This window comes from Mustela erminea, chromosome 14, assembly GCF_009829155.1.
Source record: "Mustela erminea isolate mMusErm1 chromosome 14, mMusErm1.Pri, whole genome shotgun sequence".
Taxonomy (NCBI): Eukaryota; Metazoa; Chordata; class Mammalia; order Carnivora; family Mustelidae; genus Mustela; species Mustela erminea.
In genome coordinates this window covers 43,387,916-43,413,561 of record NC_045627.1, presented here as the reverse complement: position 1 = coordinate 43,413,561, position 25,646 = coordinate 43,387,916, and the positions used below count along the sequence as shown (strand labels likewise).

General features: G+C 44.6%; 2 protein-coding genes across 6 annotated transcripts in view; one reads left to right on the top strand and one right to left on the bottom strand.

The window, feature by feature from the left end:
• Window positions 1-2,758: 2,758 nt before the first annotated feature.
• Window positions 2,759-8,569, bottom strand: RPS24 (ribosomal protein S24). 5 transcript variants are annotated; one of them, XM_032311835.1, is made up of 8 exons: window positions 8,468-8,569; window positions 6,921-6,986; window positions 6,620-6,829; window positions 5,845-5,955; window positions 5,717-5,719; window positions 5,197-5,214; window positions 3,256-3,277; window positions 2,759-2,847 (listed from the first exon to the last, which is right to left on the bottom strand). In XM_032311835.1, the coding sequence occupies exons 1-6, from the start codon at window positions 8,468-8,470 to the stop codon at window positions 5,209-5,211; spliced, it is 399 nt and encodes a 132-aa protein (XP_032167726.1). In that variant the 5' UTR covers window positions 8,471-8,569; the 3' UTR covers window positions 2,759-2,847; window positions 3,256-3,277; window positions 5,197-5,208. The 5 variants fall into 5 exon arrangements, with proteins under 5 accessions (XP_032167726.1, XP_032167729.1, XP_032167730.1 ...); XM_032311838.1 differs by lacking the exon at window positions 5,197-5,214; XM_032311839.1 differs by lacking the exon at window positions 5,717-5,719.
• Window positions 8,570-10,527: 1,958 nt separating this feature from the next.
• Window positions 10,528-25,646, top strand: part of POLR3A (RNA polymerase III subunit A) — a 48,762-nt gene continuing 33,643 nt past the window's right edge. Inside the window, exons 1-10 of the mRNA XM_032311834.1 lie at window positions 10,528-10,713; window positions 12,364-12,499; window positions 12,732-12,869; window positions 13,517-13,688; window positions 13,935-14,089; window positions 21,879-22,118; window positions 22,229-22,391; window positions 22,570-22,706; window positions 24,430-24,533; window positions 25,149-25,290. Coding sequence (XP_032167725.1) covers window positions 10,670-10,713; window positions 12,364-12,499; window positions 12,732-12,869; window positions 13,517-13,688; window positions 13,935-14,089; window positions 21,879-22,118; window positions 22,229-22,391; window positions 22,570-22,706; window positions 24,430-24,533; window positions 25,149-25,290 — 1,431 coding nt within the window. The 5' untranslated portion in view covers window positions 10,528-10,669. The remainder of the gene's footprint in view (window positions 10,714-12,363; window positions 12,500-12,731; window positions 12,870-13,516; window positions 13,689-13,934; window positions 14,090-21,878; window positions 22,119-22,228; window positions 22,392-22,569; window positions 22,707-24,429; window positions 24,534-25,148; window positions 25,291-25,646) is intronic.

Below are 25,646 nucleotides of genomic sequence, written 5' to 3'. Positions count from 1 at the left end.
CACCTGGGTGGTTCAGTCAGTTGGGCATCCGACCCAGGGTCTGCTAGCTGATCTCAGGATCTTGGGCTCTCTGCTCAGCAGGGAATCAGCTTGAGATTCTCTCTCCTCCTCTCTTTGCCCCTCCAGACCTCCCTCTCGTGCATGGGCTCACACTCACATACTCTCTAAAGTAAATAAATCTTAAAGAAAAGCTAACCCGGAGGCACCTGGGTGGCTCAGTCAGTTGGGCATCTGCCTTTGGCTCAGGTCATGATGTGGGATCCTGAGAGTCCTACAACCAGTTCCTTCCTCAGCAGGGAGCCTGTCCCCCTCTCCCTCTGCCTACCACTCCCCCTGCTTGTTCTGTCAAATAAATAAATAAAATCTTAAAAAAGAAAGAAAAGCTACTCCATCAGTTGACCAAGTGACCTGCCAACACCCAGCTGGACTAAATGAAGAATCTTGGAGAAGGGAAACAAAACCAGAGGGCAGGCAGAGAGGTTACAAGCTAGCTGTAGGAGCGGAGACCATGGACTGCACAACACCTATCCTAAGGCAGGCACCCAAGCAATTAACCTTGCAAACTATCATCACACAGAAAGGTGAGAAATTGTTGGTGCCTGGTATTTCAAGAAGCTGGAAATCTCTATCTTTGTGTATAACATGTCCAGTTTCAAACATGTTGTGCCTGTGCAACAGAGCTTACAGACAAGAGTATCAGTTAGTGACTTCTGCAATAGCTCAGCCTAGGCAGCTCCCCTAGAAAACCAAGCCCAGCCAGAGTTAATAGTAACTCCCTTCCCCAAAGAGGCTACACTGGCTGAATGACTGTCAACTCTGCCCTTCCTGAGTACATCCCAACAGAAAAGCTTCTTCATCTCGTGAATGCTACCAACCTTCACCTCCACTCAGGCTGGCCACAGCTGTCCCCTCTATCTTCACACCAGTCTCTAATACCCCAGTCTCAAAGCCACCTCATACCCTTTATTTTGCTTCTCTTAGCTCTGCTCCTCAACTTTCTAACACCTCCCCCACCTCCAATTCATCCAGTGCTCTACCCTGGGCCAGCCCAGGCGTCACCTCTCCCAGCTCTCCCTTCTCTTTTTCCTTCTTTGCCCCTGCATGCTGTTTACATCCTCTGCTCCCTCAACCTCGCTGCCACAGGAACCCCATCTTCCGCAATGTTAGCCACCAGGCAAGAATGGCTTCTGCACTACTTAGCTGAAAAATCCCCCACTCCACCTTTTAGCCACTTTGGTGAAAACTGACACTAGCAGTCCTGAATCCCCTACTTCTCCACACTCTCCTGTCAGTACAGCCAGGCTTAGGTCCTGGCCCTAGCAAGGGAAACCATAGGGCCATGAATTCCACAAACCCAAAAGCACAGCCTGAGCTTAGCTCCAAGTGAAACTACACCCACCATCAGCAGGCCTCAGCCAGCAGGTCCAGCCCTTACATCCCTGCTCTCTATTCTGCATGTCCCTCTTCAATTGAGGCCTCTCACCATGTTCTCCAAAACACACAACCATACCTTCCAGCATCCTCATGCCTTCTGCTATCATGATCCTTCCTTCTTCCCGAATACCCCATCTACTCAACCAAGCAGGTCCTTTACTCCTTTATATTTCCTGAGGTTTCACTGGTGCTTTTCATCTACTTACATAGCTCCTAATCATATTTATAAGCTTGACTCCCAGATGGACCCATGTAAGGTACAAACCAATCCTATACCAACTTCAGGGGAAAATGGAATCCAAAACCCTTAAGCCATTAATGCCTCTTCACCCCATTCCCAAATACCCAAGCACTCCCAACTCCTCACTTTCTACCCCCTCATCAAAAGGCACCCCAACCCTTACAGTAACCCTAAAACAACTGCCCTTCAAATCTCTCAAAGCCAAGGCTCCTTGAGTGGCTCAGTTAAGTGTCTGCCTTTGACTCCAACCATGATCCCAGGGTTCTGGGATCAAACCGCACATCAGGCTCCCTGCTCCATGGAGAGTCTGCTTCTCCTTCTCCCTCTGCTGGTACCCCTGCTGTTCTCTCTCTCCCCAAAATAAATAAAATCTTTAAAAAACAAAACAAACAAACAAAAAAAACACCTCTCAAAGCTGAACAAGTGACCAATAACCCAGAGCTCAGGGTTATCAACCTGGTTATCAACTCTGATACCTGAAAAAACCAAACTCAGAAGTGACATTCAGCAAAGAAAAAGTGATACTACATAACCCTCCATGTTTCACCAAAAGCACATACAGATTTACCAAGCAATTACACACTACATCCAAATATTCATTATATTAACTTCTTCTTCAAATTCCCCACTCATAATACACCATTCACTTATCCCACAAGCACAAACCTACAATGCACAGATAATTTTGGCAGATCCTATTTACTTCATGATAAATGATGAAAATGTGGACTAATAATTTTTTGTTGAGGTCGGCAAGTAATTTTTCAGTAATAAGAACGATGTCAGGTTCTAGGAAGACCAAAAGGAATTAATTCAGATTTCAAGTGTGTCTTTCAGATAATGATCCACTAGACTGATGGCAAGTATTAACAATGAGCACACGAGGTTGGCCCTATATGCTCCCATGTTACTGATACCCTATACCTACATTATTTGTGCTACTAAAAGAAACAACAAACATACCAAGTTTTCACTAAAAGCGTACTGGAACATGTAAACTTGGGCAGCAATCTAAATCTAGTCTAACAGTAGAGTAATTTTCTTGACACTCCCAGTAAATTTCAAATACATTTCAAACAAACAGACACATTAACATTCTTAGTTTATTAATCCTCTCATGAAAAATCTGCACAATCACCAAAGATAAAGCCACTGCAGCATCTTTACTCCTTCTGTGAAACAAAGAAAAGGAAAAACTTAGTTAGTTAACCACCTTTAAAACTCTTTGAAGTTCAAAATCTTCAGCTAACTCCAAAATTAATGACACTCATGCAAAACAGGTATTAGTGACCTAAAAGGTTAAGTTTGCGATAACACAATGAGAACATCAAGAAATAAAGCTTGCAAACATTCACATTAGAAATGAAACAAACAATTAAATATTAAGTTTTAGAAACAAAACCATGTCACTACCAGTATTTAAAAAGCTATGATTCTTGAAAGTATTTGCGAATCAACTTCTAAAACTATTTCACATGCAAAAACAAACACAAAAAAACAAACTATTTCACATGCTCTAGACTTTCAAATTATTGTTATCAGTAAAGCCTAATGATGCACATGAAAAGCTTGAATTATACCTGTTGTCCAATTTCCAGCTCACTGAATCAGTGGCAGGGAAGGGAGAAAGGAGGGAAGAAGGAAAACAAACATTTCATTAATAGTCCCTTTTCAAACTCCAAAATAATCTGCATTTACATGCATGCAATCAGTCACCTTAAAAGTAACTGTTTTCTTTTTAACTGTATACAGAGCACTGCTTAGACACACTCTTTATTCCTCTCAATTTGGAGAATACCTCATGTGATTACTATGTTTCTTATGTAAACAAAGTGGCATAATGGTTTCACAAGGAAGAGATCATCATACCAACAGCAGTGCCAATCCAGGCTGCCACTGCCTACGTATACATGAAGCACACATACCTGACCCTCAACCCTCCTGTTCTGCTCAGCAACATCATGTTGGGCACAAAAGCACCACCAAAAGAGCCAGGAATCACCTCACACTAGAGACTAACCTCAAAGAAAGTTCTAAATGATCAAGCTATGTCTTTTAAAACCTGTCTCAGCCGAATACTTTAAAAGCTACTGTTCACAGCCACCAAAAGTAGTGCAAATTAGTTTTTAAAAAGGCAGAACTATTAAAAAAAAAAAAAATTAAATAAATAAATAAATAAATAAAAAGGCAGAACTGGGCTGAAACGAAAATGCTTCAAGCGCTCTTCAAACAAGAACAAGTCCTTAATTTGAAACAATTCTATTGTACCCAAAAGGTAAGAGCAAAAACCAATTCCAACATCCAAACAAGAACAGTTAAAAGTAGTATTAGTAAACCTGGCTAGTTGGAGCCAAAGAACACATGTGCTCATTCATGCATTCATTTCCCAGCCAATTTTCCAGAGCTCTGCTAATGAAATGCACCAGTGCCATGTCAAGAGGGAATAGTGATGGCTCAGGTCCCCACAGGGAGCCCCTCCACACGTCACTGGCGAACACTAACGAGCACAAACACACGGGGCCCAAAGGCTGAATGAAGACGAGAATGGGTTAAATGTCCTTGGGTTCTAGATCAGTCCACTAACTTTTTGCAACCTCAGCAAACACCGTTGATAAGTGTAAGCCTCACAAACAGGGAGCAGTTCTAAGCAGAAGATAGTTCCTCTGGCAGGTCATCCATTACTAGAACTCCATGGCTGGAAAGACAATGGGATTAGAGAGGCCTGGGCAGGCATACCAGATTTACTGCCTGGCAGGGCAGGGAGTCATTGTTACAGGAAGTAAACAGGGGCAGGACTACCAGTGTTTCAAAACCCTACTACTCCCAATCCCTCTTAAACCCACTTTACATGATTTAGGCTGCTCAAATATGCAAAATGTCACGGGGTAGTGGACCACTCTGACCAAAAATTTACAGAGAAAGTATATCATATATCAGAGGCTTTGGTGTGAATATACAATTACCTTGGAATTTTTTCAATTAAAAGAAAAATGGACATCAGATGAAAAATTAGAGATCAATAAAAAGCAGTATAACCGAAAAAGGCAGATCCGAGTGAACGCTTTCTAGACAGAAGCTTCGCCAGATCTCCTAGGCCATTTTATTACCAGAGCTGCCAAAGAAATTGACCAGTCCTCAGGGTCCCCAAGGGAAAGACTGTTGATGACAAAATGAGAGGCCCTTTCTCAGGCCCTGTGTTAACTAAAGCTGTTTCCTGGGTATATAACTCCGGGACACAGCATTTCCCAACTACAAGTTAAAAGATGCCTACTCAGTAGAGTACCCACCTTCCTCCACCAGGTCACTTCGCAACATTAGCATGCATTTTTGAGTTTCCAAAATAAACGTGATTAAAAGTTTCTCTTCCTTCCTCATTATACACCATTTTAAAACAAAGCAGTTAAATTATAAAAGATCATACTACATAAAACTCTTGTTGTCCAAAAGCCAACACATGCAAAGCATCAAAGCAAACTCAGTGAAGGTGATGCATCCCCACACCGTGCTCACAATCTCAGTACCTGCTAGACACTTCATTTCTGATGAATAAGAAATCCAAGAAAGTAGAGGGAAAAGGCAAAAAAAAAAAAAAAAAAGTTCACAGAACACTTGATTATTTGTTAATTTAACAACCCAACACCTTAATTCAACTATTATTTACAGTTAGCTGGCAAAGCTGGTAAAAAGCTGCTTATCATTAAAATCACTTAAGTCTTGGCTAACTGGAGAGGAAATCAACTGAGATTTCAGCTGCCTCTCCAGCATGCCAGGAAAACATGGGCCACATTGATTCAACTGCTTCTTAAACCAGTTATCTGTTTTAAGCAAATAAGTTTAATCTTCCCCTTTTAACAGTCCAAACCAATTAGCAGAAAAATGAAAACTTTTTCCTGACAGGGCTTGCTTGCAAGGTGCCTACTAGGATCACTGAACCGATGTGGCCCCTGTGTTGTGCTGATCTGTGAGCTGACAAAGGGTGGGCAAAGCTACTCTAGTGAGGTGTTAAGATACTACATCATGTAGCGTCTCAAAACACGTTACCTTCTGTAATCCAGAAGAAGTGGGAAAAGAAAAAACATTAAAAAAGGTTATTAAGGAAACAAATCCCTCCTTTCTAGAAACTAAAGACCTGCAACTGACATTTCTGTATTCTTCTTGATGAGCAATACCTTTTTGCCAGCACCAACATTGGCTTTCGCAGTCCCCCTGACTTTCTTCATTCTGTTCTTGCGTTCTTTTCGCTGTTTTCTTGAAGTCTTTTTCTTCTCATACAGACCATGCTAAAGGAAAAAGGAGTACCTCTAAGTGACCTGTGAACATCAACTCAGCATTAACTGATCTGGTAGGGACCATAAGCAAGTCAACCAGCTCAAGAAATGCACCTTCCCAAATCAAAAGTGTTTCAAGTACATTTAACAATGCTTGTTTGTACTAAAACAGGAAAGGTAATCCAATTGAGACACGCAGACTGCTTTCAAATCTTCACACAGATTTCAGCTTAAAGGTCACCTCCTCAGCAAGGCCTCCGAGGGAACCCAACTAATGAGTACAGCATCTGTCTACCACACCATCATTTGCCCTCAGCTGTTCTACTGGAAGACTTACCTGATGGCAGTGAATAAAGAGAGAAAAACACAAGTACTGCTTTAAAATAATAATCGATAGTTTATAATCTAGAATCTAAGGGAGCTTGCTCCACTCATTGCTGTAGTTCACTAGGAAAATGATCAAAAAAGCCTTTTCACGATTCCTGGCTACCTATGAGGGTGGAGTCCAAACTCAAGACTTTTGGAATTAAGGATCTCAATTTGGTGCCAACCTTTCCAAACCCACTCCCCCTCCTTGTGTTCCCTCTCTCGCTGTCAAATAAAAAAAATAAAAAAAAAAGAAGAAAAAAAGAAAAACTCAGTCTTCAGCAACTACTGAACAAATGAGAACACCTACTCTTGCAAGTCTATGTTTGGGTTCATTTTTCTTTGCATAATCCAAGGAATCATAAATCATGCCAAAGCCAGTTGTCTTGCCACCACCAAAATGGGTTCTGAATCCAAATACAAATATGACATCTGGTGTGGTCTTGTACATTTTGGCTAGTTTTTCCCGAATTTCTGTCTTAGGTACTGTTGCCTTCCCAGGATGAAGGACATCAATAACCTAAAAAAAAATAACAGGTTTTAGTGCTTATTATTACAAAATGAATCTCTTAAAGAGAAAAACAATGAAACTTTGATATACCCGCCCTTACCATTTGTTTGCGCTGAAGTAGTCGGTTGGTCATGAACTTCCTGGTCCGGATAGTTACTGTGTCGTTCTAAAAACATACATAAACCATGAATTAGCAATCCACTCAACCTTTTCTTGACCTTGCTTAGTTTCCAAAGTACAGAACTGCCAATGGGTACCTACGAGCCACATGTGGATGATTTACAAACATAAAGTCACGATTAAGATGCAATTCCAAGGCTGCAGGCGCCACATTTTAAACCTTCAACAGCTACATGAGCTAGTGGTGGGAACGCTTTCACTGAAAGAAAAAAAACCACAACCCCCCCACTGCCTAACTCCTAAGACACACCTAACACACATATGCTCAGTATCAAGAGAACATACTCCACAGCTTTATGGAATCTTCCCTTTGCTATGGGAATCACTTTGGAGTAGGGTTTCTCAATCTCAACATTACTACTCTGGCCCCACTACTTCTCTGTGGGGGCTTGTCCTGTGCATTTTAGAACGTCCAGTAGCACCCTTCCATTAGAAGCCAGTAGCACCCCCAACTCTCCAGTTTGGATCAAACATGTCGCCAGATTTTGCAGTCTCCTTGGGGCGGAGCGAAGGGAGACCACCCTCAGCCTCATGTAAGGACCCTTTCTGTGGAGTAAAAACTACATGAACTTGTACAAACCTTACGGCCTCCATTACATTCATAACACCCTCACAATTTGACATAAACGCTGCCACTATCTGCATGTCAACTACCCACCGTGCATGGCCAACTTACACCCCCACAAGAAAACCTACTCCCTTCTAAATGGCCCAACAGCTTTTACACAAATAAGCACCTAGGAACGTGGGCATTCAGCATGCTTACACTAAAAAGAAATTTCATCCAAAAGAGAGAAAGGAGAGGCTTTCATGGCAACGACTGGTTGCTGAATTTCTACTTCAGCGCGAAAAGCCACACCGAAGTAAGTTCACTCTAACAGCCCCCACCTCTTGAGAACATTGGAGGGAAGAGGGAACTTGCACGTTCGGTGGAATTACGAACGGGTGCTGAGCCTTTACTGACAAAGCTCAGGGGTCATGTACTCAAGACAAGCTTTCTGCAGGCCTCCCTTTCCAAGGTCTCGGTTTCCGCAAAGTACAAGAGGTTCCGTCCAGTTGACAGTGATCTAGCTTAGACATGCGGACAGCTTCACGCGACACAAATCGCCCGGGCGCCGGCGGCGCCCGCTTCATCTCTGGGGCTGCCATCACTTGCAAGCCGCCTATCCCAAACCGAGAACGCAGGTGAGAGGAGTCTCAGACCACCCTGCGCGATCCACTAGACTCCACGACGCCGACAAACGCAGCAAGCGCCCTCGCAATCCCAGGCCCTGGATTCTGAAGCCCGGCGTGTCCGGGTCAGGTCCCCGCCGACGGCTCCGGGACTCTCGGCAACCAGCCTCCGTCAGACACAGCCAAAAAAAGAGCGACAGGGCTTCGGGTGGCCGTAGCACAAATGGCAGGACCCGCGGACGAAGGATGGCTCAGATACGTGCCGGATGACTGCACGGGTCTGGGGAGACTCACCATGATGGCGGCCGAGCTTCAAGCAGCCGGAGAGGAAAAGAGACCCACTCCTCGCCGGCCAATCATATCAATGCGCAAGGAAGGCCCCCGCGAAGGCGTGGGGGCGTGGCCAGCCCGGCGAGGGCAGCCGCGCCAATGCCTGATTGAAAGTGCCCAAGGCCCGCCCCCACGGACCTTACGTAGACTAGATTTACGAAGGCAGACGTTCAGTTTCAATTCAATTCGCTGTCCTGAATTTCCCGTACTTAAAATTACGGTAAACCGAATTATAGTTTAAATTATCTCAATGCGAGTTAAACCTTCGTAAAGCTAGAAGACATCTTAGGAGATCCTGTTGACCAGCCTCATTTTATAGCGAGGGAAACCGCAGAAACCAATTCAAAACCTTTTGTTATTTCAACTGCACAAAACCGACCGTTTTAGTTTCTTGCTAAATATTGCTTTTTTTGAGATCCTGTGGTAGTTTTCTGAATTAAAAAAAAATCTTTCTTTAATTTGTGTTTTTTCTGAAAACCTTAGTCCTTACCAAAAAAAAAAAAAAAAAAGACTTTTATGAATATTTGATCCATAAGTTTGTTATTTAAAGTGACATGGCCATGCAAAAATAAGGAACATAGGTGCATGTTCAAATACATACATTAAGACCTCCAAAGATTAGTGTGGAAGAGGCGACAAAGGTGCAGGCTTTGAGGATAGCTTTTCTACGTTTTTCAGAATAACAATAGCTAATGTTCATTGAGTGACTGCTCTGTGCCTGTTACATTCTAAATACTTTCACATTCATTTTGCCATTTGACCTTCCCCATAACTCTAAGAAGTAGGATACTTATTACCTCTCTTATAAGGTGGGGAAACCAAGACAAAATAAGACCAAATAACTTTCTCAAGGTCACACAGCTTTAGGTGGTGGTACCCGAGGAGCGACTGTGATTCCAGAACCTTTGCTTCTGACCTCTATGATAAAAGCCACTCGTCAAATCTTGTTAGTACTGTCTATATTCTTCTAAAGAGATTTTAAGTGATTAACTGCTGAAATAAGTAAAGTCTAATTTGCTTTGCTTTTGTTTTACATTTGTGTTTTGCCAATGAGGATCCATGGAGTCTGAATAGCATCCCTTCTTAAAACTCAAAGGTGTTGAACCACTTGATTCAGTTCTGTCTAGAGTTTCTTACAAATAGTAAAGAAGTTTCAGGCTCTGTAGCACTAAATCCTACAGTGGTGTGGTTTCCTTGGTAGTCTCATGTGCTGAGATGTCACACTAGGATCACCTCCCACAGGTTGTCACAGACTGCACGCAAGTTGTTTATTTCTTGACTACGTTAATGATCTCCAACTCCTATTCTCCCTTCATCTTGCTCACCATGACTTACTTTTCACAGATTTATAGCTTCGGGTTTGTAATCAATCATATAAGTTTAATTCATTTCTTTTTTATTTTTTATTATTCATTTATTTGACAGATAGGGAGAGATCACAAATAGGCAGAGAGGCAGGCAGAGAGAGAGGGGAAGCAGGTTCCCTGCGGAGCAGAGAACTGGATTCGGGGCTCGATCCCAGGACCCTGATATCATGACCTGAGCTGAAGGCAGAGGCTTAACCCACTAAGCCACCCAGGTGCCCCTCATTTCTTTTTCAAAGAAACTTTGTAAACTGCACACATGACCTTGTTTCCTGACCCATTTATTTCCTTTGGTGGTCTTCCAGTTCGGTACTTCTGTTCCCTGGGCAGGTTCATTTAAGCCTCCACCTTAATGTAAAAAATTAGAGGATCGATCTTAATTACGGTGGTATTGATGTGGATAATGACGATTTTCCACTTTATGCAGTTTTTGTCTCTGATGGCCTAAACGTTCTGAGGCAAGGCTTTGCAGTGTCTCTGCAGGGGTCACATGACCTGAAGAAACGAACCTCAAAAAGGCTTTTGAAATTACCAGAACCGGCTCCGCTGCAGTTTCAACGAGGTGCCGCAAGATGGCAGTGTAGGGAGAAGGCGGAAAGCGGTCTGTCCGAAGCCCTCTCCTGACTGACAGACGCGCCGGCGAGTAGCGGAAGAGGAAGTGACCACGTGGGGCGCTCTACGGTGGCCGACAGGATGCCACGGAGGTGTTAGCAGCGAGGCGACTAGCAGCCTTAGGAGGTGCGGGGACGTACGTTTCTCTAGTTCCCCGCGTATTGGGGAGGGTACCTCAGCAGCCGTCACCATGGTGAAGGAACAGTTCCGAGAGACGGATGTGGCCAAGAAAATGTAAGGAGAAGCAAGAATGGTCAAAGAGTGGAGAAATGAGGGGCAAGGGGGTGCGATGTCAGGGGTCCCGGGTCTCGAGGAGTCGGAGATGAGATTCGGTTGGAAGGGGAGGGCCGGGAGGTCCGCGGAAGGTGTGGGCAAAACTCAGAAGTATCAGGATAGGCCAAATACTATTGGTCAGGCAGAGGGTAATCCAACACCTGGGGGACTGCAGGCTGGGGATGGTCCCGGGGCTTGCTGTGTGACGCGAGCTGTGGCCCTACGCACGAGTCCTCCCGAGGTCAAACGATGACCTTTCCCAGCAGATCTTTTTGCCACTGCAGCATGGGGCGCAGTCTCGGGCGGGGACTGTGTCTAATTGTGGTTTTGCTGCAGAGCATGTAACACCGAGGCGATATTTGCTGACCGAAAGGATAGAGTTTCCAGTTAGAAAGCTGTCCCACTGGGTGATATGTAGCAGTCTCAGAAATGGGGCAGCTCTTCTGGACCTTTTATCCCTCAGAACTTATTTATCAGACCGTGGCCTCCTCTTAGAGCTGACACGGAAAAGATGAACCAATCATTCTTGCAACAGACGCTTAACTGAGGAAGGTGTTGTGTGCTAGGCCCCGCCATAAGTATTAGAGCTAGGACGCGAATAAGACCTTACTGCCTCTTTTAGTTGGAGAAGGTAGGCAAGTCAGTGTTGGCAAGTGCAAGGACAAACACCTAATAAGAAAGGGATTCAAACAGAAGAGTGCAGACCCAGCAGCCTTTAAGGAGCATGCTGGAGGGAGAAAGGGTGATGAGAAGGAAGCAGGAGATCTGAAGCTGTGTTCCAGAATCCTCTTGCAGGCCATAACGAACCTCTGAAGCATTTTAAGCAGGGGAGTGTCTAGGTAATAGAGTTCTCCTGAAACGTCCCTCGATTCTTGGGGGACAGAATGAGAGGGAGATCTTGGATGCCACTGCAGGGGTCCAGGCAGGGGATGATGATGTCCTTCTGCATGAGATTGGTAGAGTCACTGGAGAGCTGGATTTCAGAGGAGTTTAGGGTGTAAAATTGACACACAGAATGGGCAGCTGTTTGGTTGGTTGCCGTTCATGGGAAACAAGTGTCTTACGTGGAGGATTCCTTGCTAGTGGTCTCTCCATATTCACCCTGGCCCTTCATTCGCACCCCCCAAACCCCACCCATATTCAGATGTAATCTGTTCTCACAAAGGAGCCCAAGAGACCCTGTTAAGATGCAAATTAGATTTTCTGACTCCAGTTTAAAACCTTCCTGTGGCTTTCCATTGTACTAACATGTAAAATCTCTACCAGCCTTCCCAAGCACAGCATAACTGGACCCCATACACCACACTGATTTCATCTTGTGCCATTAATTTTCTGCACTCTATTATGCTGGCTTGGTTTTGTTTTGGTTTTTTGGTTTGTTTGTTGTTGTTTTTTTTAAGATTTTATTTATTTATTTGACAGACAGAGATCCCAAGTAGGCAGAGAGGCAGGCGGTGGGGGGGGGGGGGCAGGTGCCCCGCTGAGCAGAGAGCCCGATGCAGGGCTCAATCCCAGGACCCTGAGACCATGACCTGAGCTGAAGGCAGAGGCTTAAACCACTGAGCTACCCAGGCACCACCACCCCTGTTTTTTTTTTTTTTTTAATTCCAGAAGCCACATCTGTTTTGGAATGAAGTCCCCTGAGGAGATGCGCCAGCAGGCCCACATCCAGGTTGTGAGTAAGAACCTGTACAGCCAGGACAACAACCATGCTCCCCTGCTGTACGGTGTGCTTGACCATAGGATGGTAAGGCCTCACCCCCTCCCAAGCCATGTGTTTTGACATGCTGATGAAGCTGATGATTTGCCAGGTTCAGAAGAAGCAAGAGCTTCCTTCCTCCCTTATTCGTCCTGCACCATCTCAGGGAATCTAGCCTTTGGTCAGTGGGGTGTGAATACACTGCGCCTTCCAGAATCACCTGGTCCCACATTCCGGTTCAGTAGTCTCCGTTAATAATTGGATATGCTCTTATCCAAAGGGTACCAGTGAGAAAGATCGTCCTTGTGAAACCTGCGGGAAGAACTTGGCTGACTGTCTGGGCCACTACGGGTACATTGACTTGGAGTTGCCGTGCTTTCACGTGGGCTACTTCAGAGCAGTTATCGGCATCTTACAGGTAGGTGCAGACGTGTTTGTTTTCAAGGCGTAAACTTGGGAATTACTGCTCAGAGATATTGGAGTGAGTTTAGGATTGTGAGTGGTTAGGGATACATATAGGGAGAATGTTTACATTACACTCATAATATTGCATCTTGCAGTAAAGTAAATTGCATAAGGTTTCTTTATTCTTTATTTTTTCTTGAGTAGATGGCAGATAGGACACTGTGAAAAATAATCATAAATCCAGCAGTACAGAACAACACAAAATTAACAAATCAGTTAGCAAAAATCCTGCCAGCAAGCTGTGATGCTGAACATCACCCAGCTCTCTGGGCATGTTGCTCAGTTTCCGTGTCCTGGGCAAGAGGTAGGGGTAACTTTTTTTTTTTTTTTAAGGTGATTTTTTTTTTTTTTTTAAGATTTTATTTATTTATTTGACAGACAGAGATCACAAATAGGCAGAGAGGCAAACAGAGAGAGGAGGAAGCAGGCTCCTTGCTAAGCAGAGAACCCGATGCGGGACTTGATCCCAGGACCCTGAGATCATGACCTGAGCTAAAGGCAGAGGCTTAACCCACTGAGCCACCCAGGCACCCCGGGGTGACATTTTTAAAAGAAGACTTTTTCATCTCTCATCCTTTTCTCTGTTTTAATTTTTAAAAGATGATCTGTAAAACTTGCTGCCACATCATGCTGTCCCAGGAGGAAAAGAAGCAGTTTCTGGATTATCTGAAGAGGCCCGGCCTGACCTACCTCCAGAAACGTGGACTGAAGAAGAAAATCTCAGATAAGTGCCGAAAGAAGAACATCTGCCATTACTGCGGAGCGTTTAATGGTGAGCAGGACACGTAAAAGGCTTATGAAAGCCCTTTCCATTCACTCTGGCCCATTTAGCTTATTAGTTTAATGCAGTGTTGGGAAGTCAGGTTTTTTTCTTGCAAATGATGCTTTGGAGCCTAGCAACGGATGCTCTGTTAGCAAATGCATTTTCAGTGATCTCATTACCCAGACTACAACCTTGGGGCAGCCTGACCAACTATCTCATTAGTACAAACTTGGTAAATAAAATCACTCTTAACAGGTACCGTAAAGAAATGCGGATTGCTGAAGATAATTCATGAGAAGTACAAAACCAACAAAAAAGTGGTGGATCCTGTCGTATCGAATTTCCTTCAGTCTTTTGAAACAGCCATTGAGCATAACAAAGAAGTAGAACCCCTGCTGGGAAGGGCACAGGTAAGCCTGAGCACACATGCCTGTCCTCTGCCTACCTCCCCCTGCATCACACGTACCTGTTCTCACCCCCTCCTTCTCTCTGATCTTCTCTCATCTTTCAAAATGAGAAGTCTGATTAAGTTAGATCTCTAGGAATGCTTTGTGTAAAGTGCTTATGGTACACTATGTTTAAGGTAGACGGGCCTTGTAACTAACACATTTTTCATGGTACAGATAATGTGTTTTATCCTAAAAGATTGTGGCTGTATAGATCATAAATTGAGAGATGCTGTTTCTCATGTGGGTATTGAGATCTAAGAAATTGTAGGTAACTCCCATTACTTAACTTGGCACTGATTTAACTAGTAGAATTTTATGAGGGACCCTGTTCGGTCTTGCTCTGATTTCGAGTAGTATTTAATTCCCCCAGTACAGTCTAGAATTGGTAGTATACAAGACTAACAAACGAGTTGAGTTGTTACTGAGTACCAAGTTCTGTCAGACTTAGGGGGAGTATCAGGAACTGCAAGATAGTGGTTCTACTGTCACTGGTCCCACAGTTTAGATGCGTCACAGGCAATTAGTCTGTGAAAAGATAACTGGTATCCCTAGGGCAGAGTGTTGACCATCACACGAGTGGTGGAGACAGGAAACTCAGGAGGAATGGGGAGGAAGATGTCGCTTCGGACTTGGTTAGGGAAGACTGAGGAAAGACATGGTGGGATCTGGGTGAGTCAGGTTTACAGAGTCAAGGGCCGTGAGCTCAGCATGTCCAGGCAACAGTGTCTAGGCTGATGCTGAAGCTGAGGCTTTGAAAGACCAGGGAATGCTAATAAAAGCACCCTGCCTTCAGCAACTGCTGCTAGGGTCAGGCACTGGCCAGGCTCTTCACATGGATTGCCTCCTGTGTAATCCTCAGGAACGCCTAAGACAGCCTTGTCTGAGATGACCTAGTCAACTGTAGCCAAGGGAACTGGAGTTTTGGGGACCAGACAGGTGAGAGCTTAGCCTGCTCTGAGAGTGTGGAGCCAGGGAAGGCATTGAACAGGAAGGTTCGTGGTGAATAACTGATGAAATTGCAGAAGAAGAGCCTGGCTGCTCCTCCGGAGACCCCATTACCGGAGTAAAAAGGTTAGGCCATGGGCTGAGAGAAAGCAGTCAACGTTTGTGTATCTGACAAAGGACTCTCCTATCCAGAATATAGGAAAGGGTCCTTTAAAATCAACAAGAAAAATACAACCTGATTTGAAGCCATGGGAGCAAAACTTGAATTAACACTTCACAAAAGGATATATTCAAATGGCTAATAAATAAGTGAAAATTTGCTCAATATGATTAATCATCAGGTAAATGCTAGTTAAAACTATACACACACCAAAAAAATTAAAATGTGAAAAAAAAAAAAAAAAAAAACAGTGAAAACCACTTGCTGGCAAGGATGTGAAGCGACTGGTACTCCTGCATTGACAGAGGCAGTGTGGACGGTTATCACCACTCTGAACATCCATTTGACGATTTCTTGTAAAGTGACATCTACGCTTACCATACGGCCTAGCAGATTTACTCTTCAGTACATACCTAAGGGAAATGGGTGCCTGTGTCCACGGAAATATTTGTACAAGAATGTTCTTCGCAACTTTCTTAATAAAAGCCACTATTAGAAATAGTCCAGATGATTGTTAGTAGGAGAATAAACAAGTTGTCATAGATCCACACGGTTGAATACTATCCTGTGAAAGAAGTGAACTCTTGACACACACAACCTGGCCAAATGTCAGAATCCTGCTGAGAACAAGGAACTCCGTACCTGAGGGTACATGATGTACGATTCCAGGTAGATCAAGTCCAAGAACAGGCCAGACTGATCTGTGGAAACAGATGTCAGAGCAGTTCCCCTGGGCTGAGGGCTGGTACTGATAAAAAGAATTATCAGGGTCCTTATATGAAAATATTCTGTATCTTGTTCTGAACATTAGTGTGTGTGCTGTATATATGTTAAAATGGGTCAGTTTCTTAAGGACTTGTGCAATTTACTATATGTGAATTCTGCCTTGATGTTGTGCGGGTTGTGGGGGTGGGTTAAAAGGAAAACAGACCCTGAGCCTAGGTGGCAATGAAGGAGCCAGAGACCAGAGTCACTGTGTATGATAACGGACAGGAGTTGATGACCAACCACCAGGGAGATGGGCGGGAGAGGAAGTGGTCAGAGGTGAGTGAGCACGTGCACAGACATCTGGAAAATGGAAGTGATCCTGGAAATGGGGAGACCGAGTGTCAGCGATTGATTCAAGCAGAAGCATCTTCAAGGCAGTTATGGTGAAGCTACTGCAGGGGAAGTAAGGGTGTGAGCTGAGGAAGATGATCTTGCCCTTGTACAGCTGTGAGAAAGGCACTTTGCAGGCTCTTGGCTGTTCACAGAGCTGTCAGAAGCCTGGGGGCAGCCTCAGTCTGTGAGTTTGAGGGGTGTCCGGGCTTTCTTGGGGGCAACCTTACTTGCCATCCCCCTGCATGCACTCTGCTCCTTCCAGATCAGCCTCCCAGGCATCCCACCACCACCACTTCCCCCGGCCAGCTCTCTGCCCAGGCCCGAGCTGCTGCTATCTGCTCCACACTGTGTCCACAACAGCACGATACTCCCATATGGCCTGGGAGGCCTCTTGTTTGGGCATTCTCCTAAATGACTCAGCTCTGGAGGTAACCCCCCCTCCCATTTAAGTCACTAGCCTTGAGCATACAGCTCGACTCTCAGATCATTCCCCCACTACCACCGCTTCCCTGTGGACCGCACCCCACTCTGCCCAAAATGACACCCTAGAGGTGGTTTAGGATGGGAGTTTAGAGCCCAGTTCTGCTGCTTATTTGTTCAGTGACTAGACACGTGACCCAACCTGGACTTGAGTTTCCTCAACTATCAACAGGGATTACAAGAGTATCTGCTTTAATACTATTGTAAGGATTAACAGATGAACTCCAGATACCGCCCTTAGCACAGTGCCCAGTGCAGAGCAGGTGCTTAGAGTGCATTACCCAGTTGCTACCCACTGCTACTGACGTTATCATGATGATAATGACAGGATGGGGCACCTGGGGGGCTCAGTCAGTTAAGCCTCTGACTCTTGATTCTGGCTCAGCTCATGATGTCAGGGGTGTGAGATCGAACCCCGAGTCAGACTCCATGCCAGGCTTAGAGCCTGCTTAAGATTCTCTCCCTCTCTCTTTTTTTTTTTTTAAGATTTTATTTATTTATTTGACAGAGAGAGATCACAAGTAGGCAGAGACAGAGAGGAGGAAGCAGGCTCCCTGCTGAGCAGAGAGCCCGATGCGGGACTCGATCCCAGGACCCCGAGACCTTGACCCGAGCCAAAGGCAGTGGCTTAACCCACTGAGCCACCCAGGCGCCCCTCTCTCCCTCTCTTTAAAAAAAAAAAGTCTTAGTAGTGACAGGAGTGCCTGGCTGGCTTAGTCAGAAGAGTGGGACTCTTGATCTTGAGATCATAAGCTCGAGCCCCACACTGGGTGTACAGATTACTTAAATAATCTTTCAAAATAAATAAATAAATAAAAGCTTTTTTAATGCAACTGTATGATCTAATTTACAACAAAATTCTAAAAATGACAGTCATGGTAAAGACAGGTGAGGATTCCTCCCCTCTCCACGTGTATGCTGGGACTCAGGGTCCTTTCGGCTTATTTTACTGATGCTGCTCCCTCCCCTCACTAGAGGCCCCCTTGCCTTAGCTTTTCTGCAGCTTCTGCTCTTCCGACCCTTTGATCTCACTCACCTTTTCTCAACCTTTTCTCATTGTCTCTGCTTCATGTAACACTTGTATTCCATCTTGTATTTCTATTGGTTTCTCCTTTTTTTTTTTTTTTTAAATACCTTATTTATTGGGCACCTGGGTGGCTCAGTCAGTTAAGCATCTGCCTTCGGCTTGGGTTGTGATCTCAGCGTCCTAGAATCGAGCCCCACATCAGTCTCTCTGCTCAGCGGGGAACCTGCTTCCCCCTTTCTCTCTGCCTGCCTCTCTGCCTACTTACGATCCCTCTCTGTCAAATAAGTAAATCTTTAAAAAAAAAAATTTTTTTTTTTAATATATGTTTATCTGACAGAGAAACAGAGCACAAGCAGAGGGTGAAGCAGGCTCCTGGCAGAGCAAGGCAGCCCGATTCGAGGCTTGATCCCAGGACCCTGGGACCATGACCTGAGCCACCCAGGTGCCCCAGTTGGTTTCTCCTTTAGTGTGGTCTGTAGCAAGATCTGTTTTTCTGAGGTCCTGTTTGAGGCCTTTACAGTGCTTGGAGCAGTGGCGTTGCCTCCAGAGTTGTCAGACCATCAGCTCATCCTGGTTCTTACGCCAACTGTGAGAGGAGGGAGGGGGCGAATCAGGAATTCAGCATCGCCAGATTCCGAATGGCCCTCCCTCAGAGAGGGCCCCGTAGTCACCAAAGTGAACAAAGCATCCATGAGTCACTTTTAGCTTTTGTAGAGAGAGGTGTCATGCAGACAGGTGAGTGTATTACCCTGAAGCTCATTAATCTCAGGATGGTCCAGATCCCAACATGTTTACCCATTTGATTTCCAGGAACATGGAACCTCATGTCCCTTTATGGGCAGCACAGCACCCTTGAGTTAGACAATACCTTAGAGCCGTGGTTCTTGACCTTTTCTGGGTCACAGACCTCTTTAGGAATTAAACTCTGGACTCTGTCCCCAGAAGACTAGTGTATATCTACTCCCCGTTTTAACACAAATCCAGGAGTTGGCCAATCTCAGATAAGACTCTCCATAGAAGGGCATCGGGGTGGCTCAGTTGGTTGGGTGTCCAGCTCTTTTTTTTTTTTTAAGATTTTATTCATGTATTTGACAGAGATCACAAGTAGACAGAGAGGCAGGCGGGGTGGGGGGGGTGGGAAGCAGGCTCCCTGCTGAGCAGAGAGCCCGGCACAGCACTCAATCCAGGACCACAGGATCATGACCTGAGCTGAAGGCAGAGGCTTAACCCACTGGGCCTTTTTTTTTTTTTTTTTAAGATTTTATTTACTGGGGCACCTGGGTGGCTCAGTGGTTAAGCCTCTGCCTTCGGCTCAGGTCATGGTCCCAGGGTCCTGGGATCGAGCCCCGCATCGGGCTCTCTGCTCAGCAGGGAGCCTGCTTCCTCCTCCTCTCTCTCTGCCTGCCTCTCTGCCTACTTGTAATCTCTGCCTGTCGATTAAATAAATAAATCTTAAAAAAAAAAAGATTTTATTTATTTATTTGACAAAGATCATAAGTAGGCAGAGAGAGAGCGGGGAAGCAGGTCCCCTGCCGAGCAGGGAACCTGATGCGGGGCTTGATCCCAGTATTCTGGGATCATGACATGAGCCAAAGGCAGAGGCTTTAACCCACTGCCCAGTGCCCTGGATGTCCAGCTCTTTTTTTTTTTTTTTTTAATTTTAGGGTGTCCAACTCTTGATTGGGTCTTGATCTCAGGGTCTTGAGTTCAAGCCCTGTATTGGGCTCTACCCTGGAGATGGAGCCTGCTTTTTAAAAAAAAAATTAATAAGGAAAGAAAAAGAGTCTTCTTTTAAATAGCATCAGTCTTGCCTCCCAACCCCACAAGGTAGAAATGCCTTCCACAGCATCCCTAGCAGACTGAGCAGCAAGCTAAGCATCTCTGCCAGCCAGGACAGCCCACACACTCCACCAGGGAGCCCGAGCTATTTAGATATTGTGCCTCAGACCAAACAGCCCTTCTTCTGTCTCTCCAGTGGTTTCTGACTTCTGTTTTCCTAGTATATAACAATAAATCAGGGCCCTCTTCTTGTGCCCTATGGAAGGCAAGTGTTATGACGTTCTGGAGTAATGGCTCTGGCCAGGAACTGGTCTCCAGGTTCTTGCCAGTCTTCCTGCCCTCCTGTCCTCTAGACCTCAGTAACATGATATTCTTTTTTTTTTTTTTTTAAGATTTTATTTATGTATTTGATAGAGTGAGAGACCATGAGAGGGGAGAAGGTCAGAGGGAGAAGCAGACTCCCTATTTTGCTGGGAGCCTGATGAAGGACTCGATCCCTGGTCTCCGGGATCATGACCTGAGCCGAAGGCAGTCGCCCAACCAACTGAGCCACCCAGGCACCCCAGTAACATGATGTTCTTGTCTAGCCCTGACCCTGGTACTGTAAGTGACATCTGGCCTTCACCCTGTTCCTAGAACTCTTAGTACAGATTTCCTCTGACTGCCTCATGTAGCGTGTGGTGCTCGTTGCTGGGAGGCAGGGAAGGTGAGGAAGGGACTTCTGTGGGCAAGGACCTGGACTGCAAATCTTCAGGCAAGATTCCTTCTTTCTCCCCAAGTCTGCTGTCATGTCTAGGGTGGGCCCACAGAAACCTGCTCTTGGGACAGTATCCTAATAGAAGTGGATTATGGGACTTTTCTTAACTTTGTTGCTTGTCTCATTAAGTTATGCATAGCAAGTTCTGCTTGTAACATGTATTCTTTGTCACACAGTCTTTAATCCCAAGAAAATATAACTTAGAGCAGCAGGACACAAGCTGACCATTCCTATCTTTGATCTTTGAATATCTCTGAGAAGGTGCATAGTTCTTATGAGTAAGTTGTTACAACATAGCAATTCTATAACATGAAGGTGATACAAAGGCAATATAGGGCGCCTCTTCCAGCTCCCTGCTCAGTGGAGAGTTTCCTTCTTCCTCTCCCTTCCCCGCGCTCATGCTCTTGCTCTCTTTCAAATAAATGAAAAATAAAATCTTTAAAAATAATAAGGCAATATATGTTCATTACAGAAAATTTATTTTTTAAGATTTTACTTATTTATTTGACAGAGCACACAAGCAGGGGGAGGAGCAGGAAGAGGGAGAAGCAGGCTCCCTTCTCAGCAGGGATGTATGCCTGATGTACAGCTCAGTCCCAGTACCCTGGAATTATGACACTGAGCCACCCAGGTGCCACACTGCAGAAAATTTAAATGTAAACAAAGATGCAAAAAGATTATAATTCCATTCATCTGTGGACAGTACTATTAACACCTTGCTAAACATCCATTTCCTCTTTTCTGTACAGATACACATTTTCCCCCCAAAATGAGATCATATCGTACACATGCTTCTTTCATTTACCAGTATGTTATGAACTTCTCATGGCAGTAGCTAAACTTCTGTGGTGTCATTTTTTTAATGGCTACATGGTTGCTCATGTAGGGGTATACGATGGTTTTATCTAGCCAGCAGCCTATCAGGCTGTTTCCAACTTACCACTCTTTTTTTATTTTTTTTTTTAATTTATTTTATTTTTTTTTATTTTTTTTTTTAAAGATTTTATTTATTTATTTGTCAGAGAGAGAGAGGAGCGAGAGTGAGCACAAGCAGACAGAGTGGCAGGCAGAGGCAGAGGGAGAATCAGGCTCCCGGCCGAGCAAAGAGCCCGATGTGGGACTCGATCCTAGGACGCTGGGATCATGACCCGAGCCGAAGGCAGCCGCTCAACCAGCTGAGCCACCCAGGCGTCCCACCAACTTACCACTCTTAACAGCTTTAGAGAACATCCCTATAGCTGCTAAACCTTTGTGTTGATTTCTAAAGCCATTCCCTTTGGAATAATTAGAAGTGGAATTACTGGCTTAAATAATTGAATTAAAAGGCATGTACATGTTTAGGGCTCTGCCACTGTAGCATGTTACTGACAGAAATTTCTATCAGTGCGTATAGTTAACACTGAGGTAAGTGGTGAATGGTGTGAAGAGCATGGAGAAGTAAACCCTTGCCCAGACTGGAAAGTTAACGTGTCTCTCCATTCTTCTTTCCTCTTCTCCATAGGAAAACTTGAATCCCTTAGTAGTTCTGAATTTATTTAAACGAATCCCAGCTGAGGATGTCCCTCTACTTCTAATGAACCCAGAAGCTGGGAAGCCCTCTGATTTGATTCTCACACGACTTCTAGTGCCCCCTTTGTGTATCAGACCCTCTGTCGTGAGCGATTTGAAGTCTGGCACCAATGAAGATGATCTGACGATGAAATTGACAGAAATTATTTTCCTAAATGATGTCATTAAAAAGGTCAGTACTTTCAGTCCCTAAGTTTAGGAGCCTATATATGCAAACACTGCTCATCAAGAAAGTCAGGATGACCCAGGATTGTGTTTTCTTCATACTTCGCTCATTTTTAGCATCGGATATCAGGAGCAAAGACCCAGATGATCATGGAAGACTGGGATTTCCTGCAATTACAGTGTGCCCTCTACATTAACAGCGAGCTCTCAGGCATTCCCCTCAACATGGCGCCCAAGAAATGGACTAGAGGTTTCGTCCAGCGTCTGAAGGGAAAACAGGGTACGTTTCCAACAAAATGTGCAGAAAACAGTCTACTGCCTTTGTCACCTTTTTCTGGAGTGTATGTCCAGCTTATCTGATTGGAAATCACAGATTTTCCTAGTTCTCTGCAGTCATACTATCCGAAACAGCACATGTTTGTTCCAGGGATATCTATGACGTGTCTTTATTGATTTAGGTCGATTTAGAGGCAATCTCTCAGGAAAGAGAGTGGATTTTTCCGGCAGAACAGTCATCTCACCTGACCCCAATCTCAGGATTGATGAGGTAGCTGTGCCAGTTCACGTGGCCAAAATTCTTACTTTTCCTGAGAAGGTAAGTACCATTCAGCCACTCACTTCTGTGTTTTCAATCTAGTCTTTTATTTTGAGATTCCAAACAATAGACACTTGGGAAATCCCAGGTAATGCACACACACCCCAATTTGGTGTGTGTATGTTATCTTCCGGTTTCATACATCTACCACCGTGGATGCCATCTACAACAGTACAACAACAGATGGGTCTGGCTCTGTATATATATATAATTACAGATACATTAGACATAATCTGCTACAACTTATTTTCCAAGTAGTATGGTCTTTGACCTCTTAGTTCATTCTTACCTCATTTTTTTTTTAAAGATTTTATTTATTTGAGAGGGAGCACAACGGGGAGCAGCAGGCAGAGGGAGAAGCAGACTCCCAGCTGAGCAGGGAGCCCAATACGGGGCTCAGTCCCCAGACCCTGGGATCATGATCTGAGCCGAAGGCAGACGCTTAATGACTGAACCACCCAGGTGCCCCTACCTTATGTTTTTAAAGTAACTAACTAATAAGCACCACACCTAGTTAATTACCTTGGGATGGATTTTTTTTTTAACTTTATAATCACTGAGTCAAATACTTTGAGTATTTTTTTTTTTTTAAGATTTTATTTATTTACTTGAGAGAGAGACAGTGAGAGAGAGCATGAACGAGGAGAAGGTCAGAGAGAGAAGCAGACTCCCCATGGAGCTGGGAGTCCGATGCAGAACTCGATCCCGAGACTCCAGGATCATGACCTGAGCCTAAGGCAGTCGTCCAACCAACTGAGCCACCCAGGCGTCCCTACTTTGAGTATTTTAAGGCTGTTGATGCATAGCTAGAAAGGCTACACCACTTTACATCAACTCACACTCATCATGAGTATAAAATGGAATTTATAGTAACTGAGGTATAGAAAACTGTAAGCCCTAATAATAGGAAGATATGGGCTTTAGCTTTGCTTTTGAGATTCATAATTAGCCCCGTTCATGGAATCTTCTGGTAAAGCTTTTATAAAAGAGCCTCAGATACTTTATGTATCTAATCCAGAGTTTCCTTCTCTAGATGGTGTCCCACAAGATTGCTGTCTGAGAGGTTGCATGATGTGACAGTGCAGAACAGGGCATAGTGGTGTTGGAGTCACGGCTTTTAAACCTCAGGAGCCCATGGTACATCGTTGCTAGTGAAGATGCCAACTGTTCTTAGATCACAGTGTGTGCCAGAAGGTCCCTACAGCTGAGTCCAGCCCACTCATTTTACTAATAGGGAAACCAAAGGCCAGTAAAGGACTTGGCCGTTTCACCCCACCAGTGATAGAGTTCAGATTGGAACCTTGGTTCCTGTGTGTCAATCTGCTGTTGTCATTTAACTCAAGACCCAAGAAAGGGGCTCCTGGGTGGCTTAGTCATTAAGCACCTGCCTTCAGCTCAGGTCATGATCTCAGGATCCTAGGATCGAGCCCCACATCGGGCTCCCTGTTCTGCGGAGAGCCTGCTTCTCCCTCTCCTACTCCCCTGCTTGTGTTCCCTCTTACTGTGTCTCTTTCTGTCAGATAAATAAATAAAATCTTTTTTAAATAAATAAATAAACAAACTGCAGTGGGGGGAAGAAGAAAGACCCAAGACAGCACGATGCTGCCTTTCCTTCTCCTGGAGTCACCCAAGGGAAGTCAAGATTGAGACACAACTCAGGATAATGCTCTATCTTACAGAAACCTCATGGTATCTCCTCATGTCTTCTATTGTGCTCATGCAGGTGAACAAAGCAAACATCAATTTTTTGAGGAAACTCGTTCGAAATGGCCCAGAAGTTCACCCAGGAGCCAATTTCATTCAGCAGAGACACACACAGATGAAAAGGTAATGCTGGCCCAGGATAGCCATATGTAACGACATTCTTGCTCCCAAGGTTGCCATACTCAGCCATAGAATACAGTCCAGAATACGTCTGTCACATGTTAGCATGTGGAAAATACTGTTTAAATTGCAATGAGTGCAGGTTCATCATTTGCTGTGTTTGCTTATCACATAGACACAAAATATCCTCTTATTCCCTAGCATTTATCGTTGGATCTAGGTAGACAGAACATGTGGAGTTAGGAAAGCCAGTCATTTTCTATGTCGCACACGCTCTGTGGGGTTACTTATTGTACTTCCAGCCTTGTTTTGCCTGCTCTGGCTTTCCACTAATCACTGGTGCCTTTGGATCTCTTGAGATACACCAACAGGCCACTATGGGAGAAGCGGACTTATTACTACATTTCTGTGATTCTGAGACATAACTCTTTTCACATTTTAACATACATGAAAGGAAGATATACTGACAGTGCGTCATCCTTTAACTGACGGGCTGGTGGAGGCACCTTCAGCTCAGTGCAATGTGATTGTTTTCGAGACTGAACCCTGACGTGAAGAGGGAGCGACTCGGTGAGGAGGCGTTACTCTCACAGGTCACGTTTCTTATCACACACTCAGGTTTTTGAAGTACGGAAATAGGGAAAAGATGGCTCAGGAGCTCAAGTATGGGGACATTGTGGAGAGACACCTCATAGACGGAGACGTGGTGCTGTTCAACCGGCAACCATCGCTTCACAAACTGAGCATCATGGCGCATCTGGTGAGCGTGACGTTTCTGTTTTTAGCTTCTGTTGGGTGGGAATTGGCTGGGCCAGCGATGCAAAATTCCAGGCCCCTAAAACTCAAGATTGCCAGTAATCTCAAATTTTCAGGACTTCTGATTTTACTCTATACTCTCACTTTTTAGTTGGAGTGAAACTTCTACATTTCAAGCTTCCCTTCAGTGTTTTTCATATTGATAAAATCCACACACAACAGTAAAACAGAAAGGCGCTAATTGAAAATGAGCATGAAAGTGACTGGCATGATTCCACTTGCAAACAGAAATATATACGTATATGTGTGTGTACAGACTTGCGTAAAATAGATATGGCAGAGAGTCGATTACAGGTTTGA

What these genes read in the sequence shown, in the direction of transcription:
- RPS24 (XM_032311835.1), bottom strand. An exon ending in TACTTCAGCGCAAACAAATG is followed by an intron (nt 6,830 to 6,920) that starts GTAAGGGCGGGT and finishes ATTTTTTTTTAG; the next exon opens with GTTATTGATGTCCTTCATCC. An exon ending in CCAAACATAGACTTGCAAGA is followed by an intron (nt 5,956 to 6,619) that starts GTAGGTGTTCTC and finishes TTTTTCCTTTAG; the next exon opens with CATGGTCTGTATGAGAAGAA.